The 27,091-nt window shown below is 48.2% G+C and overlaps 3 protein-coding genes across 4 annotated transcripts; 2 read left to right on the top strand and 1 right to left on the bottom strand.

The window, feature by feature from the left end:
• Positions 1-9,566, top strand: alg6 (ALG6 alpha-1,3-glucosyltransferase). The gene is made up of 14 exons (XM_062452944.1): positions 1-187; positions 387-471; positions 575-664; positions 780-868; positions 1,001-1,083; positions 1,177-1,241; positions 1,365-1,550; positions 2,145-2,280; positions 4,626-4,711; positions 5,989-6,073; positions 6,161-6,231; positions 7,228-7,296; positions 7,964-8,159; positions 9,252-9,566. Exons 1-14 carry the CDS (start codon positions 106-108, stop codon positions 9,447-9,449), a joined length of 1,521 nt encoding a protein of 506 aa, XP_062308928.1. The 5' UTR covers positions 1-105; the 3' UTR covers positions 9,450-9,566.
• A 774-nt stretch (positions 9,567-10,340) lies between these two features.
• On the bottom strand, positions 10,341-17,363 carry itgb3bp (integrin subunit beta 3 binding protein). Its single transcript, XM_062452945.1, has 9 exons — positions 17,222-17,363; positions 17,106-17,142; positions 16,925-17,003; positions 16,754-16,808; positions 15,464-15,542; positions 14,703-14,790; positions 14,360-14,416; positions 11,239-11,289; positions 10,341-11,049 (listed from the first exon to the last, which is right to left on the bottom strand). Exons 1-8 carry the CDS (start codon positions 17,224-17,226, stop codon positions 11,240-11,242), a joined length of 450 nt encoding a protein of 149 aa, XP_062308929.1. The 5' UTR covers positions 17,227-17,363; the 3' UTR covers positions 10,341-11,049; position 11,239.
• efcab7 (EF-hand calcium binding domain 7) lies at positions 17,107-25,302 on the top strand. 2 transcript variants are annotated; one of them, XM_062452942.1, is made up of 16 exons: positions 17,109-17,204; positions 17,494-17,666; positions 17,826-17,957; positions 18,169-18,380; positions 18,505-18,591; positions 18,683-18,815; positions 18,864-18,926; positions 20,380-20,498; positions 21,918-22,059; positions 22,147-22,256; positions 22,374-22,531; positions 22,808-22,941; positions 23,100-23,248; positions 23,513-23,824; positions 24,402-24,509; positions 24,752-25,302. In XM_062452942.1, the coding sequence occupies exons 2-16, from the start codon at positions 17,543-17,545 to the stop codon at positions 24,827-24,829; spliced, it is 2,061 nt and encodes a 686-aa protein (XP_062308926.1). In that variant the 5' UTR covers positions 17,109-17,204; positions 17,494-17,542; the 3' UTR covers positions 24,830-25,302. The 2 variants fall into 2 exon arrangements, with proteins under 2 accessions (XP_062308925.1, XP_062308926.1); XM_062452941.1 differs by having other exon boundaries at positions 17,107-17,204; positions 18,683-18,926.
• The last annotated feature ends 1,789 nt before the right edge of the window (positions 25,303-27,091 follow it).

The raw sequence follows: 27,091 nt of genomic DNA, 5'->3' as shown, positions 1-27,091 counted from the left end.
CCTTTCCGCCTACGTATGAGGAAATATAAACAGTCAGTCAAAGAAGGACTTTCTGAGAGTTTCGCATTTAGATAGCGAACAAAATTCTCGATCTTTTATGTTGCCATGGAGAGCTGGAGCCTTGTATCTGCATGTGTTTTGATTAGTCTTACGGCGAGGTGGTGCGTTTCATTGAACTCGTATTCAGGTAACCATGACGACTACTTACAGAGCTGTATCTACTAGCTAGCAAGGTCTAGTTTAAATGGCCAATGCTGTGTAATGCGTAATGTAAATAAATGTACATTTCAGACGTTTGGGTGGTTTGTATAGGCTGCACGCTAACATGGTGGATTAGATTTTCTATCGTTTTACCACAGCTAGTTTGCTACTGTTCTGTTCTACAGGAGCAGGTAAACCACCAATGTTCGGCGATTATGAAGCTCAGAGACACTGGCAAGAAGTGACACACAATCTCCCTGTTCATGAATGGTAAATTTACATACACATCCACTAGATTTCAGCACGTCCACCACACACTCAAAAGTAAGAGGAGTAAATATAAAAAAAACTAGAGTTTGCTTTGTTTGCACAGGTACTTCAACACCACAGACAATGACTTGAATTACTGGGGCCTTGATTATCCACCTCTCACAGCTTACCACAGCCTGCTCTGCGCTCATGTGTAAGTTACCTTCGCATAAATGCTTTGTTAAAGTCAGCGTGCCAGTCAAGATGCCCACTTCTCGTTACCAGTGGTCAAAAACAGATGTTTCCAATTCGTGTTTGCTTTCTTTTAGCGCCAAACTGATACACCCTGACTGGGTGGCGTTGCACACATCTAGAGGTTATGAAAGCCCAGCACATAAGCTGTTCATGAGAGCCACGGGTGAGACTTCTAAATGGCAGTCAAAACGACCCAAATACTGTGTATTATGGGTAAAGTAAAATCACAAAAGGGTCAATGAAATGTGTTTTAGTGGCTAGCCTAAACACTAACCATGTCTTTTCTGTATCTCAGTCCTTGTGGCAGATTTGCTGATATACATTCCTGCAGTTATCGTATACTGTATGTACTTAAGTGACGGAGCCCCAAAGAGAAAGGTAATGCCGCTGCCTCCAGTGGAATCCTTCTAAACTAGTGTGGAGCGGGAAAAGAGCACTTTTAATCACGCTGTGTTTTCTCTCCTCTCCAAGGTCTGTACTGCTCTCTGCTTTCTGCTTTATCCTGGCCTGATCCTCATCGACCACGGACACTTCCAGTATCCTTCAGATATTATGCGGCATATACATCTGTTAATTAGACATAAGACAGACCAGCATTGCTAAAGACAAAAGAGTTCCTTGGGTACGTGGAAGGCTGTTTCCCTTGACCGGTGTGTCTGATATAACGGCGTGAGCCTGGGACTGACCCTGTGGGGGGTGGTGGGCCTGGGCCTGGGCTGGGACGTGCTGGGCGCGCTGGCCTTCAGTCTGGCTCTCAGCTACAAGCAGATGGAGCTGTACCACTCACTGCCATTCTTCTGTTACCTGCTGGGGAAGTGTACCAAACGGGGCCTAACAGGACAGGGGTGAGGGCACGGGGGTGTGTGTGAGAGAGAGAGTGAGAGAGTGTCCTGGACTATACAAGCATGTGTGTGCATGAGTCACAAGTGCAAACCAGAGTGAGAAACCTCAGAAAAAGAATCAGTGAGTGCTATTTGTTTTTTGTCCTTCCGACCAGGCATGATCCTACATGTGCTTCACCACAGCTCTACTGAGACGGTCAGATCCGATGCTGACACAGATCCTGCTGACTGTTTATCTAGTAACAATGTACCAAGGGCATGTGGGAGAGCACTGATAGCTGGATTAGATGGCCAGAGAGAGATATGTCCAGATGACACTCTCGCTATGCCCCAGATCCTCAGCTATTCCTGTGAGCAGCTCTACCACAGAGAGCTACGGCCCAGAGGAAGGAACGTTTTAGCTCATTCACGACTTTCAGAGAGTTTCTAAACATACGTTTGAATACTAACATGCAGTTCATGCCATACAGGGACAGTTTCAATTACGAGAAATAAAGAATAGGGGTTTTCTTTAGGCTTTAATGGATTTTAGTTTGTATTTTTTTTCTAAATGTCGCCTCTCTTTGACATTTAAGTTTCCTCTCCCCCTCTGCTCAGGTTGCTCCTGCTGGTGAAGATTGCGGTGACAGTGTTGGTGACCTTTGCCCTCTGCTGGCTTCCCTTCCTGTCTGAGCCCGGTCAGGCTCTGCAAGTCCTTCACCGGATCTTCCCCGTGGGGCGCGGCCTGTTTGAGGTACACACCGGACAACGTGATTGGACAGTGGCTCGTTCACCGCCCTGTGACCTAGTCTTCTTCTCCATGTCAGGAGAGTGCACAACCTCTAACCCCTACTTATATATACCCCTGTAGTAGGTTTTGGTTTTGGCACCCGCAAGCTGTATTTTTGTTGCGGCTATTCACCAAATGTGTATTTCCGGAAATGAATCCACAATGTAGTTAGTGCCTGACAAAATAGTTTCTCACTGGTTGAAAGATGTGTGCCAGTCAGCAAAGCCCCCTTTAGACGTGTTACTACCCTTCCCATAACATCCTACACAGACACACACACGCGCGCGCACACACACAACCACTCACACTTGTGATGAGACAACCTGCTACCCTCCATCAATTGTGCTGTGCTCAGCCAATTGGAAATGGATCCTCAGCAGGATCAAAGAAAACAGAGAAATAAAATGTTGAAAGGTCAGGAGATCAGTTTCCCCCTCTCTGGACGTGTGGTTGTGGTGAGGTACAGATAAATCTCCCCCGGCGACTGCCAGGGTCTTTTCAGCACGTCATTGCAGAACCCCGTTCTAACGGTGTGGGGGGGGGGGGGGCGTGTGGGGGGGGGGCACGTGGCGTGGGAGGGGGGGGGGGCGCGTGGGGGGGGGGGGGGCCAGGACGCAGCGCGGCACATCGGACGGGCACCCCAACGCGCCCCCCCCCCCCCCACGCGCCTTGAAAAGAACACGTGTGGGTGTAGCCGTGTTGGCCCGGGGGGGAAAAAGGGTGCAGGGTTGGAAACACAAGGCGCTCGGCAATTAGTCAGGATGTGGATGAGAGGGCCGTCGCAATGCTTCCGTAAAAGCATTGCGACGGGGGGGGGGGGGGGGGCTTGCCGGCTTAGACTCCAGGGTCCCTGACTCTCCCTCGTCCTGAAAACCCCTGGCCGACCCTGCGTGCCATTCCTCGAGGTGTCGCGATACAAGAGGAACGATACGAGACGTAATTGAAAAATTCACTGGACGCCGTGTTTGTTATTGACATGAAGCAAACTGATAATGCACAGGGTGAGAGACACTCTATCCTCAACTCCACCCTCTCTCCACCCTCCCTCTCTCCACCCTCCCTCCCTACACCCTCTCCCCCACCCTCCCTCAACCCTCCCTCCACCCTCTCCTCCACCCTCTCCTCCACCCTCTCCCCCACCCTCCCTCCACCCTCTCCCCTACCCTCCCTACACCCTCTCCCCTACCCTCCCTCCACCCTCTTCCACGCTCTCCCCCACCCCTCTCTCCCCGACCCCTCCCAAATGGCACCAAAATGCCGAGGCCTGTGAAATACCACGCTGGCTTGTAGGTGAGGGCGCGCAACAGCTCCTCTGCATCTGCCCCCCCAACACACCTCCCCCCCCAACCTGTCCCATCGTTGGTGTTTCCCCCAGGTGGTGTCAGGGGACAGCTCTCCTCTACCAGCCCCACTCCCAATAACCTTTAGACGGCGACAATTTCGAACATATCCCTCATAAATGGCCATGGGTGATCAGGAATGTCTCTATTCTCAGTCACGTCGACATAGTCCGTTTTTTTTTTACAAACATTGAGACCGAAAATGTAAGGAGTGAAAGTAAAAAGTTGTCAGACAAATAAATAGTGAAGTACAGTACTGATACTGGAAAAATCTACTGAAGTACTGAAACAAAGTATTTGTACTTTGTTACTTCCCATCTCTGTTTAAATCAAAGAAATACCAGCGGTAGTCTTCATTTCTGTCTCCGGCGGTCCAACAGAGACAGCCGTTAAAGCTGACATTTGGGAGCCGTTTCCTTCGGGGTAGGATGTTGGGGCCGGGCGATCACAGACTCCGGGCGATCACAGACTCCGGGCGATCACAGACTCCGGGCGATCACAGACTCTGGGCGCTCCCACCCTACGAGGTGGTCTGAATCTGCCGCATACGCAGAAACCCGTCTCTCCGGACATTTAACCCCGTGTCTCCAAGTTTACAAATATGTCCACTGCTTTTTTTGACGTCCAGGACTGTTCTGACAGGAGGGATTTACGAGGGGGGGAATGCCTCCTCAAGCGGTCCTGTACAAATGGCTCTGTGGAATGCCGCTGGAATTTTTATTGGCTTTTCAGCTGGGAAATGATTACTTAGAGCAATGCCACTTATTTGCTTTCTCTTCTAAATGGAATGCGTCTTCGAAGAGCTGCCCATATTTGTGTGCGTCTAATTTTGAAACTGTTCTTGCGAGATCCTCAGACACTTTATGGATTCTTTCTCTAGATTTAACTTTACTACTTTTGGAAATGTATGAAGTGTAATATTGCCAGTGTTCAATGATTAATTAATGGTGTGTGTGTGTGTGTTGACAGGATAAAGTGGCCAACACGTGGTGCAGCTTGAACGTAGTGATAAAGATCAGAACCCTCCTGTCCACAGACTCTCAGCTCTATCTCAGGTAATCCCTCTCTCCCTCTCCATCTCCATCTCTTCATCTCCCTCCTCTCTCTCCTTGCCCCCCCCCACCCCCCTCCTTCCTTCCAGAGGGAAGCTTCGCAGGGAACACAAGGGGAAGACTGTGTCGTATGAAAACAAGATTACCCTCTTGTAATAATATCTCAGAGCTGCTCCTGAGCCCCAGCTGCTGCTGACACTCGGGCAACGCTCAGATCTGGTGATGGGGCGTTCGCTGCCAAGGCCACCGCTCCCTCCCCCCCCCCCGTCCCTGTTTTCCCCACTCAAGCCACACGTCCTGGTATTGAAAGTGACGTGTTCTGTCAGCCCGGCGTGTCTCCTTCTCCCCGAGGCCCTGTGTCAAGATGACGAAGGCCGTGGTGACCTGTGCCCGAAGGAACAGGCAGAATGAATGTAGGCCTCCTCTCATGACTGGCTGAATGTAGGCCTCCTCTCATGACTGGCTGAATGTAGGCCTCCTCTCATGACAGGCTGAATGTAGGCCTCCTCTCATGACAGGCTGAATGTAGGCCTCCTCTCATGACAGGCTGAATGTAGGCCTCCTCTCATGACCGGCTGAATGTAGGCCTCCTCTCATGACAGGCTGAATGTAGGCCTCCTCTCATGACCGGCTGAATGTAGGCCTCCTCTCATGACAGGCTGAATGTAGGCCTCCTCTCATGACAGGCTGAATGTAGGCCTCCTCTCATGACAGGCTGAATGTAGGCCTCCTCTCATGACAGGCTGAATGTAGGCCTCCTCTCATGACAGGCTGAATGTAGGCCTCCTCTCATGACAGGCTGAATGTAGGCCTCCTCTCATGACAGGCTGAATGTAGGCCTCCTATAAATGAAAATGCTTAAGGGTGTTTCGGCTGCTGGGACGGTAACTTTTACACGTGTGTGTGTACCTTCCCAGGCTAGCAGGCCTCACCCCATCTCCCCCTCTCCCCAGGGGCCTCTTAGGCCCTAATGGATCCCCCCCCCCTCAACCCTCACCCTCTTCCTGTTCCTATACCCCCAGAGAGAGTGACAATTGAAGGGTTAAACTAATACAGGGCAGTCCTAAGCCTGGGCCTCCGTATTACGATACATTTCCCGCATAGCTGGGTCGCTATGTGTTGACCGAGCCGTGTTTATAAAAAGAGCCGGCAGCCGTGTGTCTCCGGTTCGCGCCGGCGGGTTTGGTTTCACGGCCTGGCCCTTCCGCCGCTTGTTAATAACCCCCTATAATGAACCATGAGGCATAATGTTATTTTTTCTTCCTCTCTTTATTTCTCAGTTTTGGAATGACCCTTTTGGCTGTCTTGCCCTCGTCGATAAGATTGCTGACCAAGCCAACGCTGTGGCAGTTTAAGCTGGCATTGGTGAGTGCTGGGTGTGGTTGTCCTGTGTGTCTGGGGGTTTGGTGTTGCATGGTGCTGGTCTCATGCCTGACTGGTGGTTCTGTTCAGGTCAACTCCTCTCTGGCCTTCTTTCTGTTCTCCTTCCAAGTTCATGAGAAGTCCATCCTTCTGCCTGCCTTGTGAGTATGGCACACACTCTCACACACACACTTTCACACACACACTCTCTCACACACACAAACAGACACACACTCAGACACACACAAACAGACACACACTTAGACACAGGGAAAGTCAGGTACTACATGATCAAACACACAGCCTCTATTGTTTATTCAATCGATAATCAATTTATCAATCTATTTTATTAATGGTTTATTCAATCCATTGTCACTAGGCTGCTCCCTTTAGCCTCTGATTGGTCAGTATCATCGGGCTGTGTGTATGCGAGCATGTGCTTGTTAGTGTGTGTGTATATTTACTAATCATTTACCTCACTTTTGTGCATATAGATAAAACAGGCAGCTGTGGGCGCCAGATTCCCCCTCCTGGATGGCTATCAGATTTCACTGATCTATTAATCTAGATTAGGTGGATTGTTTCTTTATTAACTATTGAGTTATAACTCCCACCTGTCTGCTGAATCAATCAATTATGAATGTCCCGGGATTAGGAAGGAATGCAGAACAGCAGAGGAGAGCGTTGTGTGTGTGTGTGTGTGTGGGATCAATGATTGGGCTGTTGGAATAGCTGTAACAGGATCTCCAACGGATGCTGTTGTAATTATGGAAAGTGCTCCTTTCTGTGAGTGTGTGTGTGTGTGTGTGTGTGTGTGTGTGTGGGGGGCGCGTGTGGGTGTGTGTGTGTGGTCACAGCTACCAACATCAGTTTGACACCGACACAGCTCAAGTTAAGACCAGGCTAACCACCCAGATATAGCCCGTCCACTAGATATATTTGGCTGTAGTGAGAAGGTAAACAAAATATTATACCCAAGTGCTGATGTTCTGGAACACAGTCTTTTAAGCAGTGTCCAACACAAGTGTGTGTGTGTGTGTGTGTGTGTGAGGTTGGGGGTAGGGGGGGGAGAACAGCCGGTGTCGCACCGAGTGCGTAAAAACTAAAATGTGAAATATGTGAGTCTGACGATGGTCTCCTGCGTTCCTCACGTGTAGAGCCGTCTGCCTGCTCCTCCACGATCTCCCCCTGACCGCCATCTGGTTCCTGCTAACCTCCACCTTCAGGTAAGGAGCCACTTCACCAGGCATCGACCGGAGGCGCCACACCGAACCAGGAACTGCCCAAGAGAGAGCAAACTCTCAACACAAGGACAGAAACCCCAGAATTAATGTTGAAGAAAAAAAGAGACCAGTAGAAGACCTTATCCCCTCCCAAGATATGAATTCTGTTTTTGTATTTATGGAGGACAGGTAAAAAGAGAGGATGACACAGAGAGGAGCGAGGGACGAGGAGGAAGTGGAGGTCTCCAGCGTTTCGCCAGCTGTCGTTAAATTCTTCCGGCGAGGCCCTAATTGTTGTGCGCGTGGTTTAGTGTTGGGATATCTGTGGATTACACTGCATGGTCAGCATTCCTAGTCTGTAAGCACACTTTGTGTTGGGACAGCAGGTCATTCTGCCTGCCCTCCTCCAATCTCCTCCAGCACAGCCCCCAACGTCTGTGTTCGCCTGTGGGCCAAGACACTCATCTTTTGTTGGGGCCAATTTGTGAGACGAGGCCTTAAGCACACTTATTGTAAGAATACTGAATGCCGATTCTTTGTCAGATTGGGGGGAAGTATGTATTTCTAAAACGTGGTACGTTTATCTTACCGAATAGACAAGGTTTTGTTGGATACGAGCGTGCGTGCGTGTCTCTCAAGAGGCCTGTTGTTGTGGTTCCTGCGTATGCAGCATGCTGCCTCTGTTCCTGAAGGACGGCCTCCTGCTCCCGTACTCCGTCACCACGCTGGCCTTCCTCCACCTCAGCACCCACCTGCTCTCCGCCCTGCAGCGTTGCTCCGTGGAAGAGATGCGGCTGGAGCCGTACCGCCGCCTCGCCTCGCTCTGCCTACCCTGCCTCCACCTGGCCACGCTGGTCCGCTGGAAGGTGAGTAGCCGGTACACGCTATGAAGGCTCCTGGCGGGGGCAGGAAACAGGAAGTGGGGGCAGGAAGCAGGAAGCAGGGGGCAGGAAGCAGGGGGCAGGAAGCAGGGGGCAGGAAGCAGGGGGCAGGAAGCAGGGGGCAGGAAGCAGGGGGCAGGAAGCAGGGGGCAGGAAGCAGGGGGCAGGAAGCAGGGGGCAGGAAGCAGGGGGCAGGAAGCAGGGAGCTTTGGGACAGGCGCAGCGCCACCACGAGCCCAGGAGGTCTTGACCTAAATTGCATCAGCATGAGAAGACGCGGCCCTCAACTGTATAAATAACAGATCATGTGCGATTGTGAGCCTGTGTAAGCTGCCAGGCATGAGAACCTGGCTGCCGGCAGGGAGTTATTATCACTTATTTAAGTTTCTGCTGTGGTGTCTGAAGAGACTGCGGCCCCCAGTGACAGTACACCCTTTCTGCTGCGGTGTCTGAAGAGACCGCGGCCCCCAGTGACAGTACACCCTTTCTGCTGCGGTGTCTGAAGAGACTGCGGCCCCCAGAGACAGTACACCCGGCAGGGTGTCAAGAGATCTGGAGGTGTCTTTTTTTATAGAGCATGTCATTAACACAGGTTTGCCTAGATATATTTATTTACACAAGCGGCATAAATAACAAGGCCCAGTGATGGGGATAGGGTTCCACAGGGGGGTGACGGGGGGGTGTTGGCTTGGCTTACTGGGCGCACTCGGGTGCTTACGCAACCACACTCCCCCGCTGATCCCCCCCGTCCACACTCCCCCGCTGATCCCTGGGTCGTGGGTTCTAAATAGACGGATCTGGCTCCCAACATTTTTGCTTTTCCATCGTGGTGCGAAAACAAAATGTACGCCTGAGAAGCGGGGCGCTGGCGTGTTCGCCGGCTCCGCCCCTCGCCGCTTAAATAACTAGACGATTAGACCATCGTGTTTATGATTCGACTGGAAATAGACCCAGATCTAAAGCTCTGTGTGGGTAGCTAGCTCTGTTAGGGCTGGCTTTGTTGATTGATGTCTAAAACTGATACCCTCACTGTCTCCTCTTTTGACGTGTGTGTGTGTGTGTGTGTGGGGGGTGCAGTTCTATGTGTGTGTGGTGCTCATGGCTGCTCTGAGTGTGTCCAGCGTGGTGCTGGAGCCCCCGACAGGGCTCCCTGACCTGTTCCCTGTCCTGGTGTCCTCCTTCTCCTACCTCACCTTCCTGGGCTGCCTGATCTACTTCAACCTGGTCCAGCTCACAGACTCGCCCAGCAGGAGAGCCCAGAAGAAGAGCAACTAAGCCGTGTTCCAGGAACCAGACACGCCTCCTTCTTGGTCACCTGACATCGTGTCTCTCTGTGAGTTCTCAGTGATGCAATATTTTGTAATTTTTTCATTAAAAATGATTTTGTACAAATTGAGTTGTAATTTGTCAAATGTGTGATGTATTAAATGTTTGACTTGACGTGAACATGCATGCTAGTATAGAGATATAGTATCATTGGATGTGAAACTCGTAAAATCTCCACCTATTTCTAAGCTAATAACCATCAAAAGCAACCACTACACAAACTACATTTTCAACTTTTTATTCAACATCATAAAATGTTCATCCAAACAGCGAGGGGGCAGTAAAGGAAAGCTATGCATTTAAAAGTAAATATGTGACAGAAGCCCCTATAACAGATGATGGACGGCAGCACATCAGAAAATAATGCCATAAAGTTGAAATACCACGGGAAAAAAAAGGCACAAGCAATCTCCTCACCCATCCACCCTCTCTTTCCCTGTAAGTTAATGACGGGCATTAAAAAAAATCCATTACATCTATAAATGTTATCCGGTCAAAGGAGGCTGCCAATGTACCTGCAGGGCTACAGCTCAGAGCCAATTACAGACAAGACAATGCCTGTGGCAATCAATTACATGTCCTCTATCCATATATATAATGTGATGTGTAATAACGCAGCCCTGATTTGAATATTTCAGGAGCGCGGTGTGATGCGTCTTTTTTGCTGTCAGCCCCCCGTTCTCTTTGTTGTTGTCGTTTCTGTAAAGCTTGAGGATGTTTCGAGCGCCAGTGATGCAGGTGAATCTGCTGGATCGATGGCCCCCCGCTGGAGACCTGAGGCTGCTCTGGTGGGGGAGGATGAGGCCCTGAGCTGGTCCCAGGTCGACAACCATGAGGTGGGCTGTGGAGGGGGGGTGAAGAGGGGTGTGTGTGAGAGAGAAGGGGGGGGGGGTACAGGACAGACCCTTCTCCCATCTCCAGAGGGGCCAGTATGAAAACATTAGTTTTGTTTATGGGCATGCTCGCTCTGTCCTTCACACGGCCTACAAAGGTGATAAAGTGAGAGTTATATGATCCACCTTGGGCAGAAATAGGAAATGTTTGACTGCACACCAGCTGTTGCTTGGGTCGCTCGGGCAGTAAGATGCCTCTGCCTTCTCAGGCACTGCCAAATAAAGAGACCAGCGAGAGAGTCTCCTATCAACCTGTTTCAGCTGGCTTTGGGTTTTTGAACTGAAGGAACGGGAGTTTATATTGTATCAATTCTAATGGGACGTGTGTGTGTGTGGGGGGAGCTTCTGAAAAGAACATTATTTTCGCAGCGGTGCAGCATAGCTGTTATTATAGAATCAACATTTGTCAGTGGTGTGGTAGAGACTTCTCAGGAAGACAGGGATCAGTTTGAATGTGTCTGAAACTCTCTCTCCCTCGTTCTCTCTCTACCTCTCCCTCCCTCTCGTTTTTCTGACACATTCCCAGATGACTGACAGCTCCAGAACATCTCTGCCTCACCGCTGACAGCACGGCTTCCAGATCCATCTCAGTCTCCGGGAGGAGGTAAAAGCTATTCCGTTATCTGTCAACAGGCGTGCCGTGTACCGGGTGAAACCTGGGAAGGAAAACATGACTGTAACCTCTCTGGCACTCGCATATCACAACAGAGACCAACACCACACACTGAGCATCACGCTGTGCGCTGTGATGAAATACACAAGTAGCATGTCATTTAGCTAAACACGCTACTAACTGCTAGGTAGGCTCTGTGATGGTTAGCAGGGGTTTGTGAGGGTCACTGTACCTCACGCCATTATGGATTTGAGGAACTCAAAGGAGCTCCCAGCCTCGACAGCTGTGAAACAGAAACGACACAACAACAGTTGGCTGGTTAATACTTTTAAAAGTTACAAAGTACAGGTACCAACCTGCGAATGCAAGGAAATGTTGCTGAATTCCGCAGAAATAAGAAAACAATGGCTGGCAGAGAGAGAAAGAGACAGAGAGAGAGAGACAGAGATGACAAACAGTCCAGTCAGTCAGAAATCACAGCCGAGGAGGAGTGTCTCTGCAGCCTCTAAACAGCCTCTAAACAGCCTCTAAACAGCCTCCACCATGCCCCTCAGCACCTTTAATTGCAACTGTGTGTTTAATCAAAAAGCATAAAAATCCCGCGGTGCTGGATGTGTCCGGGGCGGGGCAGGATTGATGTGGCCCCGCAGCCCAGCCCAGCCCTCGGACACGGCAGCGGACACAGCCCCATCACTTTTATCACATCTGAAGGAACGCTCTCTTTTAATACAGCCCATTACTGCCGACATACAAATCTCTCCGGTCCGGCCCTGTCTGCAGTCTGATCAATTTTTATACTGCTGAGACACGCCCTTTCCCCTCATTTTGTCATCTCAAAATTCATATCATATAGGATTTTCTTATGGAAAAAATCGCTATAGAAATCCGTTACTGCCCCGCAGATGTGCACGGGTCAGGGTTTGCCCGTCACTAAAATGCTTTGGAGAAAATAAAATTTGTTTCTGTAGTAAGCAGAACTGTTTAAATATTATTTATTTTTATGCTCCTAAGAAAATATATTGTGAAGTGCAACATTGATTTGGAACATAACCGTGTCTAGGCCTCGGTAGGAGGTCGAGAATTTATGAATCCTTTGCACAACTCCTTTAATTGAATTTTCCAAATCTCTCGCCACACACAAATAATCAATACCCTTTTGCTGAGGGTCTATGGAGGAAAACTTGACTCAGAATTATGACGGCCTTTCTTTTCAATTCTGTAGTCATCAGTGAATACAGCCACAGGGAGGGTCTGTGATGCCTGGCCCTCTGGGGATTTATGTCCACCAGAAGCCTGATTGCTCACGAAAAGTGACTTCTCCAGAATGCTTACCGAAACTTTTGTTAACCTTTAAGGACAGCTGGAAGCTCTTCTTAAGCCCTTTAACCACTCTGAGAAAAGCTGCCCAGGCAGTGGTGTTGCCCTGGCCTACAGACATGAGGAGGAGGAGGAGGGAGAGGAAGGTTTAGAGTTGAAACCATCCTCGAACATGCCTCGTCCTCCTTGGTGATAAGGTACAGCTACAGGGAGTTACAGGACAAACTACAGAGCTGACTTGTTAACCCTTCCTACGCTTCTGGGAGCTTCACAGCTAGACAACTTTCAACTACACACTCTGGGACTCCAATTTAGACGCGTTTCCCAAGAAATATTTGTTTAATGGCAGCCAATCAGCTTTGCCTGGAGAGCGAGGGTGAAATAATCTCATTTTCTAACTCAATTTGTGCGACACTGCATTCTTTCATACCAGGCGAGTATGCTGCTTTGAAGACAGATGATTAATTAAAAGGGACACAGCCCAATCTATAAATCAATTGCCACGATGTACTTGAGGAAAACTTTCTCCCTGTTGATGATTGAGGTCAAATCTATACACTCAAATCTATATACTCGGCTCGGAATCTCTAAACTCTTCTCTTGATGCTAACCCCTCCAAAGGCGTCTGTTTTTAGGTTGTACATCAGCTTCATACGGAGCCACCCATCCTGGCTGGGCCTGTCCTGTAAATAGTTTGATAAAAAACAAAACTACGTCCTGCTAGTCAGTCGTCAATTGATTTGTTGTTCGTCACGTCTGCCTGACGAATAAAAATAACCGTTCATGTGAGTCGGACAGGTCAGGACAGAGCTGTCAGTTGTCCCAGGGTCTCACAAAGCAGTTACCCTTTTCAACAGAGCTTCTTACACCTCCCTGTGCATTTAGCACATGAACCCAGGGCCTGCATGTCATGGTGGCGAAGCCCAACAAACATGTTACACCAGGCAGGACTCCATGACACCCCCTTCTAGGACTCCATGACACCCCCCCCCCCTAGGACTCCATGACACCCCCCCCCATGACCCCCCCCCCCATGACACCCCCCCCCCCCCTAGGACTCCATGACACCCCCCCCCCCCTCTCCATCTGTCTGAATTTCATGCTCGGTGCAGATCGAGGCCGTGAGCTCGTCCTCAACTCTGAATAACAGTTTGTTTACTTTAAATGTGTCTCAAAGCAACTGAGAACCCCCCCGGAGCAAACTGCTTTGACGATGTGAACTTTGTTTTTATAAGGGGCTGTAGGCGAGGCAGATATATTTCATGCTACACCATGTGATAAAAAATGTGACATTCCTCTGGTGTTGGGCTTAGAGGCGATGTACATGTCGGGCTTCTGCACTGGAACTAATTAAAACAATTTCTTTCGACCTTATCTGAAAACAAGCTGGACGGCCAACAATCCATCCATTCATCTTTCACAAATAACTATTATATGATCATATCACAAGTAGCTCTTTGCTGGAGGCGCTGTGTGTGCCTGAAATAATCCAATTAATTCTCAGCCTGGGAATCCAAGGACTGACTTGTTTGTTTTGCCAAACAAAACACGTTGGGCTGACATCCTCTGTGAATATTTACCTGTGAACTCAGGAACAGGCACACGCTCAGAGGGAACACAGTCGTAGCAGACTTGGTTAGTTACTGTTCTAGTGGTTGTCTCCAGGGCAACGCCCCTTCCAACCAGGCCTTGTGACTGCTTACCCTGAAATCAATCATCTAACACAAACTACTGGAACAAAAAGGGTTTTCTTACTGCCATCTTGTTCCTGGAATAAATGGCGCCCCCAATCAAAACATTCCTAATTTAAACAACTTATCTTCGGGTTATGATCAAAACAGCGATGGCGCTGTCAAACGAAGGCCTATCGACCAGTTTCTTTATATGTTTATTTTCCGCATACGCTTTTCAATTATGTTGACTTTCTGCGTTTTCATAACCCTAATATCCATATCGTCATCATCGAGAGAATCTCAGTACAACAAGTATTTTTTTTTTGCAAATAAATAGAATAATTAGGCTTGTGTTTCGGTTACCTTGACTGGAGTTCTGTTGAGCGCCGCTCAGCCTCAAACAGGAATCTGCTTTGGATGCTGAAGGCACAAGATGAGTTCCAAGAGTTAAATTCATTTGTACATCAGTCACCTCACCCTGAAATCAATCATCTTACACAAACTACTGGAACAAAAACTGTTTTCTTACTGCCCCCTTATTCATGAAATAGACAGAGCTCTGATTCTATCTTTTATTATATATAGTGTGTGTGTGTGTGTGTGCATATATATATGATGTAATCAGTGTTCTGCATCAAACTGATTGGACGGTATGGTGTTGCATGGTTGTGCATAGCAGGACCGCTGACAGTAAGCAACCGCTTACCAAGCTGTTTGAATCTGGTCAGTTCAGTCTTCAGGTTGGCTGATCCCTTAGAGAAGAAGGTCTTCAGCTCACTGCTGCCCTCTGCTGGCTGGAAGATGAAAAACACATTTCACGACATTTTAAACGTGTATTATTTGAAAAAAGGAAACTATTGGGACATGAGAAGCTTTTGAAGAAAATAAAACCGACTGAAAGAATAATGGATCCTTCATACACTGCACAGAAACAGCTGAAAGAAATCGACAACAAAGCTAGACTAACTGGAACAGTAGTAAGACAACACCATAATAAGAACAATCACAGCAGTGAGGAAGTCAAACTGAAACCAGCAAACATGCAGGGTACGACACACACAACAGTAGAACACAACAGTAGAACAGTAGAACACAGAACAGTAGAACACAGAACAGTAGAACACAGAACAGTAGAACACAGAACAGTAGAACACAGAACAGTAGAACACAGAACAGTAGAACACAGAACAGTAGAACACAGAACAGAAGGAGCAAGAACACACAAGGCCGTTTCCTAAATAGCCAAAAGTTGAGAAAGGAGAGAACTAGAGAACAGAAACATCAAGACGTACATTAGGGTTCGACAGACGAAGAGGAAACCATATTGTTGTCTCTATTTTTACATGTGATAGGGGCCTCCTCTGGGTGCCTGAAATACCCTGGGTGAGAGTTATAGCACTCAAACACAGGCAGTGATGGAAACTAGGACATTTCCTTGTGCAATGAGACAAAAACGAAGTCTCCCACCACTATTTCCTCCAGCTTTCGTCTGGCCTTGATGAATGCTGGTACGGAGGCCTCCATCTTGGATCCTAAGCTCATCAAACTGGACAAAGCACAACATTTGTTTTAAAAGCAGCTAAATTTCAGTTCAGGTATGTAATGCAATTTCACTACGAATACAGTTAAGTTTCTGAAAATACCATCCTCATGTTAGCTTTCTCTATCACATCATTCATGCCTTGGTCATAATACAAAACTTCAAATAGATCTCTCTTAAATGACTACACTATAAAATTCAAAACTAATGCTTGTCTTGATGGATTGGTTAGACTCCAAATGGCTACTTTGAGGAAGGAAATGGTTCTCATGTTAAACTACTCTTACACAACTATTTTTAGTGCTATGTAAATCACAGATCATTTGGCCAATGATCAATCCTCATCATTTCATGTCTCCTGTCATTAAACTCTGATTTGTCATGACAACCATCAGAGCCGTGTGGCATTTGAAATATTATCAACTAATAAAGAACTCCAATCTGCTCCCAGAATCAGAACAGATCTGAGTCACTATCAGTTCAAACTCTTGCGATGAGCTGATTAACATCTTAACCCTTGTGTTATCTTCGGGTCGTTCTGACCCATCAGTCATTGTGACCCACCGTCGTATTGCGACAACTTTACCGCATACAAAAACAAAGTGAAGCATTTTCTTTTAACCGTTGGGCTGTCTCAGACCCCCCACATTGCGAAGGTTAAAAGAAAATTATTTTTATTTGTTTTTGTATTGGGTGAAATTGGGTAAAAACAACGATGGTTCGTTGTGAACCTTTGGGTCATGTGACCCGAAGGCAGCACGAGGGTTAAGAAAGTGAATTTGTGAGAAACAAATCATATAAACACATAGATGTGTACTGTGAGGTGAGTCAGGTGGCTGAGCGGTTAGGGAAGCGGGCTTGTAATCAGAAGGTTGCTGGTTCGATTCCCGGCCGTGCAAAATGACGTTGAGTCCTTGGGCAAGGCACTTCACCCTACTTGCCTCAGGGGGAATGTCCCTGTACTTAATGTAAGTCGCTCTGGATAAGAGCGTCTGCTAAATGACTAAATGTAATGTACTCTCCATAGTGCAGGGAATCAAAAACATTAAAATGTTCATGTTAAACTTCCCACATAAAAATGTAGTTTTATCTCTGCACTGGTTGATGTTTGGCTAGAAGTTCTTCCTCACGGCAAGTGACTTGACCAACACATAGAGCTAAAACCATTGAGAGGATAAGTTTTATTTGTTGTTTTACTATACAAATGAGGCACTCACTTCTCTACATCGGTCTTTGCCACTTGTGGTTTACAGGAACCGGCTTTGACATTGCCTGTTGATACAGAATGGCAGTCATAAATCATAAAGTCAACAAAACAAAGCATTAACGATTGTTGGTGTTTACTAAGCAGTATAGCGAAGTGGGGGCATAATGTGTTTACACACTACCTGCTTGAAGTTGAAGTCTCGCCGTTCCCGTAATAGGACTGAAGTTTCTCTCGGTTGCTGGCTTTTTGACAGGTGTGTGCTTGAGATACAAAGAAAGGATACAAAACGTTTTTCAACCTGTTTATAACTGTTACTGACAAGGCAAATGTGCTCCATTACTGGAATTAATAAGCAAACCCACTGTCTCAGCGTTTTCCATACGAAGTGCTCTTTTGACACTGTAAAGAAAAAAGGGATGATCTACAAGTTACATTCTTAACATCGTTGTGGCAAAGCAATGGTAAGATGGCAACTTACGGCATGTTTAGTTTTAACAGCTGGAAATAAACCGAGTGAAAACTTGTTCTAGTTGTAGAATTGTTTGCTATGTTTAGACTACAGCCATGGAGACGTACTTGGATTGAAAATAGGCGCGGGTGCACTCAAAAATACGACACCCGGAATGATTGACTGGATTTCTAGCGTTCTGCCAATTTGTAAAAAGGAATTGTGCTGCTTATTTTGAATAACATGGCATAAAATTAACAGCAGATTCAGATATATCTCAATTTGTATTTGTTTTTTTACAGGCAATATTTAACGTATTTAAAAATGCAAAAATAACACGCGGAACAGTTGATGGCGCTGTTTCCTTTCGGTGACTACTGTTGGAAGCACATATTCGCGTTGTTTACATTAGCAACAGGGAGAACGCCTACTACACTACAGAATTACCTAGCAAACCTGATTCTGGTTAAACGAGGTAAAATCCACACCACATCAATTACTTTCTACGTTCATTTCAGTTCATTTTCAGATTATTACTATTGTGCAATTATCCTATTGTATCGAATGCTAAACGTGACTTGACGACATTATCTCGGCTAGTTTAACAACCTTTTCTCAATCTACCTTTCCTCAGTCATGTCAGGTCAAAAAAGCCAAGGACACGCTAACGACGAAGAGACATTTTATATGCATTGTAGAGCGGCTTACTTGAGCCTTTTCAAATCTAGTTTGACCAATATCACCTCCAAACAGCAGCTCTGTCGTGGTAAGAAATTATATCACGTTATGCGATATGACAGCCTAGTACGTGTACGCAAATACGATACATCCATAAAGATGACACTGTCTTATCGTAGGATGTCACATAGTTAGACTACTTCCTAAATACAAGATGACAAAAGTGCACATTTGTTGCCAAGCGTCACATCTGCCATAAACAACCTTTTATCCTTTTGAATGCACTTCCATTTGTCTAGTTCTCCAGCAAGCTGGCAGGAATCCGTCCCAGGCAACACTCAACAAATACTGGACCCCAAGAACTACTAAACTGAACTTTGATGATTTCTGTGAGATACTGAAGAGTGAGGTGCCAACTGAGGAGAGGGAGTTATTGAGAGCTTTCAAAAAGATGGACGTAAATGGAGATGGCTGTATCTCACACAAGGAACTGTTCGATGCACTAACCTCAGTAAGTTTTAGTTTTGATTCTGCACAAGGGGGTGATGAACATCTGGTTATAAAATGTTTTTTGTGGTCAACACAGGGCTTTGTGTCGGTTGTCCTGAATGTGATTTACATTCTTCGTGTTCTAGAGAGGAGAGAAGATGAACCCAGAGGAGGTGAATGCCATCTTTTCATTGGCTGATACCAATAAGGATGGGAAATTGGACTACGCAGAGGTTAGGGTGAACGATTGGTCAGTGTTGAACACCAGAAATACAGTTAGGTCATCTAATCCCAGACAGCAACACGTGGCCCTGTTCCTCTCAGTTCTGCAGACTGCTGTTGTCCACTGCGGAGCGATGCCAGAATGCAGCTCTGGAGAGAGTGGAGGCCGACGTCAGACTGAAGAAGCAGAACTTTGGGAACCAGCCAGACAGTCCTCCACAGAACCAGCCAGACCGTCCTCCACAGAACCAGCCAGACAGCCCTCCACAGAACGCTGGATCAGTGCTAAACCCACAACCTCCGATAACACCACCCAGACCAGAACTAGACGGCACACTCAGGAAAGGTACATCACTGTGTGTGTGTGTGTGAGAGTGTGTGTATGGGACAGGTTACTCATTCACACTCACAAATGCTGTCAAACGCGCTTTCAAACTTTACAAAAACATTCCCCCAGTACACATACTGCTTAATGCCCTATTACTACTGCACACACACACACACACACTCACAGGACAGCACATAACAGTGTAGCCTTTGTGTCTTTTTCTTCCTGCGGAGTAGTTTTGAGGGAACAAGTAATTGCTTTGTTATCGATTGATTTTCCATGCCCCGATGACAAAGCACCTCATTAGGACACACTCCATACATCATCATCTCCGCACAATTACAGAGGTCTGTTCCCATGGTGGGGATTCTAAATCCTTTTGATTTGGATAATCATATCTGCTGTTATGAGATGACTAGTGGGCTGGTGTGAGTGTGGAAATGGGAGGGTGTGTGTGTGGGGGGGGGGGCGGGAGAGGAGAGGGGGCGGGGGGGTAGACCAATGTTCCCAGTGAGAGCCTGGAGCACGGGGCAAAGGGAAGATAGAGTGGGTAGCATTATGTGGTCAGGCTGTGTTCATGTTATTGATTTGGGCGATCCCGCTGCGGAGAGCGGGAGATCATGAGGGATCACTCAGGCTCCCAGGGCTGCTCCGGGGCTGCCCCGGAGGGGCTGCCCTCTCCAACCAGGGCTGCCAAAACAAGCTAGTTCCTGCGACGGTGTCTGGATTATCATGTTGTCCTGCCTGTCCCTCTCATATTGATCTCCCTCCCTTCACATTTGAACATGGATTCTGTCACAGGTTTACATGTGGCCTCTCACGTCCTGCAGTAGATATTTCTAGCGCTCCCGCTGTTTTGACTGGTCATTTAGTTGGTGATTTGTCTGTTTGGCTGAGGAGAAAATTCCACTGGTCTCTTAAACGGACACATCAACAGTCAACCATAAAACACAGTCATCTCTGCTAGTTGGGTCCTGCCTAGATAGTAGGCCATTCATTTCCCTGGTATGTTTGGGGTGTGGCACATCACATTAGTTTGCTTCCCTTGTTCTTGGTCATGGAAACAATCAGTCACTTCATTATTGGATTGCTATTTTCCAGCGTCAATTAGCGGTTGAGTAAAAGTTGAAGGATACCGGATTGGATGGGCTGTGGTCGTGCCATTTGTAATTTAGAATTCCTCCACAATTAATGAGGGCTGTGAATTTTGGGGATTGGGCCTTACTGCTGGTGTGTAAAGCTCTGTCTTGTTTTAGTGTGTAAGAGTGACTGAAGGGAGCGGGATGTTTGCCCTTCTGGTGTTTTAGTATACTTTTTACCTTTTGCTATTAGCTTTTTTGCCATTTTTGCTGGTTGTGTTTTGTTAATATAAATGATATACATTTGTTGCCACATATGGACATGTGGCGTCCTGTGTGTGTGTGTGCGTCCTGTGTGTGCGTCCTGTGTGTGTGCGTCCTGTGTGTTCCAGAAAGCCGCCCGCCCTCTCGTCCTTCGTCGGCAAGAAGTAGGCGTTCCTCGCTGTTTAACACCGTCACCATGGCAGCCAGCGCCAAGAGCAACAGGCCTGCAGAGCCTGCTTCTCTACAGGTGGGTCTTACAGGCCGGCACCATGAAGACACCATGACCGGCCTTACACAGGGATCACACCTGACCTCAGCTTGTCACCGCAGACATGGACAGTTCGTGTACATGGGACAGTGCAGTAGCTACCTCTCTGATTGGCCGCCCAGTAGTTTAGACGCGGGGTCAGCGATTTGTACATATTTGAACTTTGAACTTTGATTTGAAACCCTAAAGTGGAAACATGAGGGGGACCACATTCCCAGTGTGTTGTCCCGGTAACGGCCCTGGGCGGGGGTGATCACAGAGCCACTGTGAGAAACACCAAGACGGTCCCAGCATCGGCCTGATGTTGTTTTTGGGCTGTCGTTGTTGCGAGGCCTTTTGGTGGCGAGTTTAACCCGAAGTATAGAGTGCCGGTATTGATCCTGGTCTCTTTGTTTTCCCTCTTTTTGACTTAACCCCAGTCGGTTTGCTTTACTGCAGCGAGGTAATAGCCTAGCCGCGCTCCAACCCAGGGCTGAACGGGGGGGTTGGAAAGAGCCAGACGTACAGAACGACTCGGGAGATCCCAGCTGCTGACAGACGTTTCTGTCCCTGTGTCTGCTCTGGAGCCGGGCCTGGTAATTGAGAGTGGGGAAGGGGTGAGTTTTGTTTTGAGGGTGGAGGGGTGGGACCAGGTTGTGGCTCCTGTAGGGCCCTTAAATCAGAGCCAGGGGCAGTGAGGGGTGACAGGGGCCTGTATTACACTGCTGGCTGGGCCGTTCTCTGCAGTGCCCCATCTCAGACCCTCACAGGGGACACGCCCCCCAGGGCACTGGGCCTCGTTTGATTTCAGGTGGACTAACCTCCCCAGTGTCATGATTTGATACTTTATATGTTTCACAAGCCAACATAAATACTTGGGAGGAAATTGATTTTCTTTAGAAGTGACGTTTTTCTGTCCACCTGGTGGTTTGTTTCTTTGTTTAACTTGGTGATTTGTAGGGCTGCTGAAGAAATGGATAACCTAATGTGTTTTCAGACTGCAATCTCCCGCCATATTTCTTCGTCTGACTTAACAGTGTTTCTTTTAATGTGTCTCCAATGGGTGTAATGAGTTTGTGTAGAACCTCTTTACCTTGGCTGGATGTTGTGTGTCAAAGGATAGACATGACTGAAGAAAAGAGCAGCGATAAGTAGCTCTAATAAGAACGGTATGGTTTAGTGTTGCTGTACCGCCATCTGGTGGATGTTCTGGATGATATGCAGCATCTGTTCATTATTGAACCAGGGGCACTGAAGCATGAAATTATGAATATGCCTTGTGAAGTGCAAATAAAGATTACTGTCACCACTGTTTGCTCCCACGCCTTCATCTCTGTGGGCTCAGCGTAGCAGGATAATCGTTGCGTTCGCGCTCGTCTGTGCTTCCTGGTCGTGAGCGTGGCGTACCTGTGTCTGCAGGAGTGGTCCCACGCCAGCGCCAGAGGCTGCTTGTTCCTGGAGGAGGACGGAGGGGTCAGCTCGCTGCAGTACCGCCTCCACCTCCCCCAGACCACCTGCGTGTATCTAACCATCCAGCCCCTCAACCTCAGCCAGAGGCCAGGTAAGAGGCTGGCACTTACTCAGACAGTCTCTCACACAGTCAGTCAGTGATTCAGTCAGTGAGTCAGGTGTGTTCTCCTGCCCTCAGACAAGCCCTCATCCTGGATGGCAGTGGACACGGCCCTGTTTGTCGTGTCGGGGGGAGAAACCAAGGAGGAGTCCAGTCTGGTGGGCTTCACTGAGCAGAGGGACAAAGAGGTCAGTGTTCACATCTCAGCGTCTGCTGTGTCGAGGCACCGTCTGAAAGGGGTCCAGGTGGAGAACACAGACACTTAGGGATAAGTGTGTGTGTGTGTGTGTGTCTGTGTGTTTCAGAAGTTTGTCTGGAAGGGGGAGCTGAGCGCTGGAACCTACTTCCTGCTTCCCTTCACAACATGCTGCCGGCTGAGGAAGAGGAGGAAGAGCGCGTCTAAACCTGTCCAGCTGGTCAACACATCCGACTCAGGACAGCTGGACCTCACCAGAGAGTTCAGGTGAGACACTCAGGGCAGCTGGACCTCACCAGAGAGTTCAGGTGAGACACTCAGGGCAGCTGGACCTCACCAGAGAGTTCAGGTAAGATACTCAAGGCCTACCTATGTCCGTTCTTACATTTCTTAAACAAAAGTTGTAAAAAAAAATGCTCAGATACTTCGCTCGAAGGTTTTGGCCTTTAAACCTTCCTCAGGTTTCCTGTGTTTTGGTTTTGTGTCTGCGACAACTTCCGCCGTTGTGGAGTACGAGGTCTGCTGTGCTGTTGTCCACCACAGGGGGGCGCTGTCGGACATCTTCGAAGTCATCGACCTGGACGGGAACGGCCTCCTCAGCCTGGAGGAGTACAACTTCTTTGAGCTGCGGACGAGCGGGGAGAAATGTGACGAGGAAGCCTGGGTCGTCTGCAAGGGTCAGGAGCCCGCCGGGATCTGTGGATGTACATCTGCACATCTGATCACGTTCATGTACTTGTGCTGTGTTCACACCAAACGTGAAGCGTTCCATTTTTGTTTCCATATCATTACCAAATCGTCAGGATGATGTGTGTTGTGTTTGTCGGCCCGTCAGAGAACTTCGACACCAGGAGGAACCAGCTGACAAGGCAGGGCTTCATGGAGCTGAACCTGATGGAGGCCGGGGAGCGCGGAGGGGACCCCGCCGACCTCTGGGTCACGCTGGAGGCCATGGGCTACAACCACGCCCTGGAGATGGTGGAGGTGAGGCGGGGGCCGTGCATGCACACACACACACACAGTCACACAGTCACACACACATTCACTCAGTATATGTGTGTGTGTGTGTGTGTGGGGGTCAGATGGCTGAGCGGTTATGGATTCGGGCTACCTATCAGAAGGTTGCCGGTTCGATTCCCAGCCGTGCTATATGATATTGTGTCCATGACTAAATGTGTGTTTAAGAGTGTGTGAGATCAGATCATCAGTCCGACCATGCCCCCCCCCCCCTCCTCCTGTCCCTCGCAGGCCTGCCCCTTCCTCATAGACGCTCACTGTGAGCAGGGCCAGCTCTCTGTGCAGCCGGTCAGCCTGGACACAGGCCCCAGGATGCTGAGCGCTGGGCTGCAGAAGTCCATCACAGCCCGGGGCGAGGCCAGGGCCCTCAGGGGAGAGGCCGGGGCCCTCAGAGGCGAGGCCGGGGCCATCAGAGGCGAGGCCGGGGCCATCAGGGGCGAGGCTGGGGCCATCAGGGGCCAGGACAGGGGCCTAAGGGGCGAGGACGTCCTCCTGTACACTTACAAAGGAGAGCACAGGATCTCCTCCCTCATCGCCAACAAGGTAGCACGCTGGAACTGGGACGATGTTTAGCTTTTAAACTCATGGGTAAACCCCTGGTATTTGTTTACAAGGAGAGACTAAAATGTGTGAATATTTGTAAGATATGTCACGTATATTGTATTTGATACTTGTTTTACACTTCTTCATGCATCTAAACCACACTAGGCCTGTCCTAGCTGCGAAAGTATCAAGTCAGTTGCCAAAGTCATATGGCTACTAACCCTGCTGTGACTGTGGGGAGTCCATTATCCCAGGGTGTCATTGACATGCAGCTATGGCCCCTATTGGCATGGTAACAGGATCCCCTGCAGTAGGAATGAACGGGTCACATGATGCATAGAGGACAAGGTTTTTATTTCCTGGCTGTAGGAAGAACTACAGCATAGTCTAGGTTAGCAGTAGCCAGCGTAGCATCCCACATGAGGCTTTAAGGAAGTGTGGCAACGGAGAATGAAGACATTGAAATTCATCACTTGAACATGTTGCTATCGTTTCCTTTTAGCCTCAGAGATGTGCGTTTTGAGTCTTGTGAAACGTGAACGCTGCTGAGTTTGTCCCTTCCTGTCCCTCGTCACAGAGCAGCCACAAGGTGACGGTCCATGTGAACAACGAGCCGTGCAGCAACTGCTCCAGCAGCAGGGGCATGAGCGTGTTCGCCGTGGAGGTGCCCGCTAAAACCAAAATGGTGAGATGTCGACGAAGAAACTGTTTTGATCCGCCTTGAGTGACGGAGTTCAGTTGAGTTAAGTGTTAGAGATCTGCAGATTGGACAGAGAGTTTAACAAACACCTCAACATAAAAATGAGAAGTTGATGACACCAAAATGACACAACGTCATTAGCAAAGTCTCTCTGAGGCAGGTTAAGCCAACAGGAAATTAGTATCTGATGATGTGTGTGTGTGTGTGTGTGTGTGTGTGTGTCTCAGGTGTGCCAACATGTTCTGCCCACCAACGAGAGGCAGGACTGGACCTACAGCTGTTTGGAGAGCATCATACCTTGCTAGCAGGAACAGTACCACCATAAACCCAAACACTGACAAGGTTCTCACTTGGGGCCTGGCAGTACAGGGAGTTCTGGAAGCAGACACCCCCTCAGAGATGGGATTCTTCAGCCTGTGGTCTGTGTGGAGTGTGCTGGAGAGAGCACAGCGTTAAAATTATGTCTTCGGCGCAAACAAAATGTTTTTTAATCAAAGGTTTGATTCCCCACAGAGCCCCATCCTCTTTTGCACATTATACATTTTAAATGTTTGTGTTTATGTATACATGTAATTCCGTGCTTAGCTATTTGACCAGTCATGGTTTTATCCATTTGTCATATTGGATAAAAAATATCCTTTGCCTGTACTTAATAATACATTTCATGCAGTGCCTTGTCTTGTAGAAATTTCACACCAGCATTTAAAGTTTTTTCATGACACATTCAGATCACAAACTGTTTTCACTAATGAATTCACTACAATAAACTTGTAACACTGATGTGGTTCCGGTGACCGTCCATGGCTTCTGTGACTCAGTGACGTCATTCTGTGGTTCTAGTCTAGAGTTATTGTGAGTTATCGATCTAGAACTTGTAGATCAAAAACTCACAAAAGCACAGCCATTCTCTCACTCTGCCAGCTCCTTCTGTGGCTACTTCCTGTGCGTCCGTGGAGAGCGGCGCTAGGCAACATGGCTGCTGGCAGTCAAAACGCATTCCTCTGCATTGCGTTCGGGCCTAAACTTTATTTGCCCTTGGCCTTTACGGCTAAGCTCTGACTTGACCTGCTATTAATAACTCCCAGACCATTCTTTTGCCCTTTGACTTTCTCTACTGTAACTATAGAGGTAGACAGTAAATGTCACATGACAGGTGAGATGCATTTCATTTGCTGCTCAATCCTTCTCCTCTTCTTGTCTCACGAAGACAGTTGGCTCGAGCGCTTCTGCTCCAGATACAGCTAAGGCCTGCCGTCCTTCATGTAAGGGCCCCCTGCCCTGCATGTTCTAGACGTTTCCCCGCTCCAACACACCTCATTCAGATGATTCGGTCATTTGAATCAGGTGTGTTGGAGCAGGGAAACATCTCGAACATGCAAGACGTCAGGCCCTACATGCAGGATGGCGGGTCCTACATGCAGGATGGCGGGTCCTACATGCAGGATGGCGGGCCCTACATGCAGGATGGCGGGTCCTACATGCAGGACGTCAGGCCCTACATGCAGGATGGCGGGTCCTACATGCAGGATGGCGGGTCCTACATGCAGGATGGCGGGTCCTACATGCAGGATGGCGGGTCCTACATGCAGGACGTCAGGCCCTACATGCAGGATGGCGGGTCCTACATGCAGGATGGCGGGTCCTACATGCAGGATGGCGGGTCCTACATGCAGGATGGCGGGTCCTACATGCAGGATGGCAGGTCCTACATGCAGGATGGCGGGTCCTACATGCAGGATGGCAGGTCCTACATGCAGGATGGCGGGTCCTACATGCAGGATGGCGGGTCCTACATGCAGGATGGCGGGTCCTACATGCAGGATGGCGGGTCCTACATGCAGGACGGTGTTGGAGCAGGGAAACATGTAGAACATGCAGGACAGTGGGCCCTGACGACCAGGGTTGAAGACTACTGCCCCAAATCATTGAATTACCTCACAACTTCATTTTTATTGTGTTATTTTTGTAATAACATGGCAGAGTCATGATGACGGTGTTAGTGGATAACCTCTGCTTTGCTCTGGGTGATGTTTAAACAAGTTTTGATGCAATAGACAAACAGACATGACCTGGCCTGTTACCTAACATCCCTCTGTGGCCTTCGTGGTTATGCTAGACTTTGTTACTCTAGAAAAACACAATCACAACTGTTGGTTATTAGCAGAGGAGTTCAGTCATAGAGTCCAAGTCAAGTTACAAGTTTTACAGGGTCAAGTCTAGCCTCAAGTCTCTTTTGGTAAAGAGCTTTCTGTCAGTCACTGAAATACAGTTTGAACTGCATTTCTGATCCTTAATCTTCTCTTGTACTTTCTACATGCACTGTTTATATGTCTCTATGAATAAAAGTATCGCAAAGTTTTATTGCTAAATCTGCTAGAATCTTGTGGTGGTCCACGAAATATTTGCAGTGAGTGTTTTACCCAGTGATGTTTACATAATTCCACTGTTCATGCAACAACAATGCTCTGCCTTTTATGATTGAAAAAGTGAGGTACGGGCCCTTTAAATTAAGGAGTGGGCGTGTCCATGTAGGCCAGGGGGAACTGGCGACACAAGAGTGTACGTGT

The sequence above is a fragment of the Osmerus eperlanus genome, chromosome 26, assembly GCF_963692335.1.
Source record: "Osmerus eperlanus chromosome 26, fOsmEpe2.1, whole genome shotgun sequence".
NCBI classification, from domain to species: Eukaryota; Metazoa; Chordata; class Actinopteri; order Osmeriformes; family Osmeridae; genus Osmerus; species Osmerus eperlanus.
This window is presented reverse-complemented; position numbering and strand designations above follow the sequence as displayed.

What these genes read in the sequence shown, in the direction of transcription:
- itgb3bp (XM_062452945.1), bottom strand. An exon ending in GTATGGAAAACGCTGAGACA is followed by an intron (nt 17,004 to 17,105) that starts GTGGGTTTGCTT and finishes TTGTATCTCAAG; the next exon opens with CACACACCTGTCAAAAAGCC. An exon ending in GACCAGATTCAAACAGCTTG is followed by an intron (nt 14,417 to 14,702) that starts GTAAGCGGTTGC and finishes TTGTGCCTTCAG; the next exon opens with CATCCAAAGCAGATTCCTGT.
- alg6 (XM_062452944.1), top strand. Translation starts at nt 106, where the DNA reads ATGGAGAGCTGGAGCCTTGTATCTGCATGTGTTTTGATTAGTCTTACG. An exon ending in TCCATCCTTCTGCCTGCCTT is followed by an intron (nt 6,232 to 7,227) that starts GTGAGTATGGCA and finishes CCTCACGTGTAG; the next exon opens with AGCCGTCTGCCTGCTCCTCC. An exon ending in CTGCTAACCTCCACCTTCAG is followed by an intron (nt 7,297 to 7,963) that starts GTAAGGAGCCAC and finishes CTGCGTATGCAG; the next exon opens with CATGCTGCCTCTGTTCCTGA.
- efcab7 (XM_062452941.1), top strand. Translation starts at nt 17,543, where the DNA reads ATGGCGCTGTTTCCTTTCGGTGACTACTGTTGGAAGCACATATTCGCG. An exon ending in CAACCTCAGCCAGAGGCCAG is followed by an intron (nt 22,060 to 22,146) that starts GTAAGAGGCTGG and finishes TCCTGCCCTCAG; the next exon opens with ACAAGCCCTCATCCTGGATG. An exon ending in GACCTCACCAGAGAGTTCAG is followed by an intron (nt 22,532 to 22,807) that starts GTGAGACACTCA and finishes TGTCCACCACAG; the next exon opens with GGGGGCGCTGTCGGACATCT.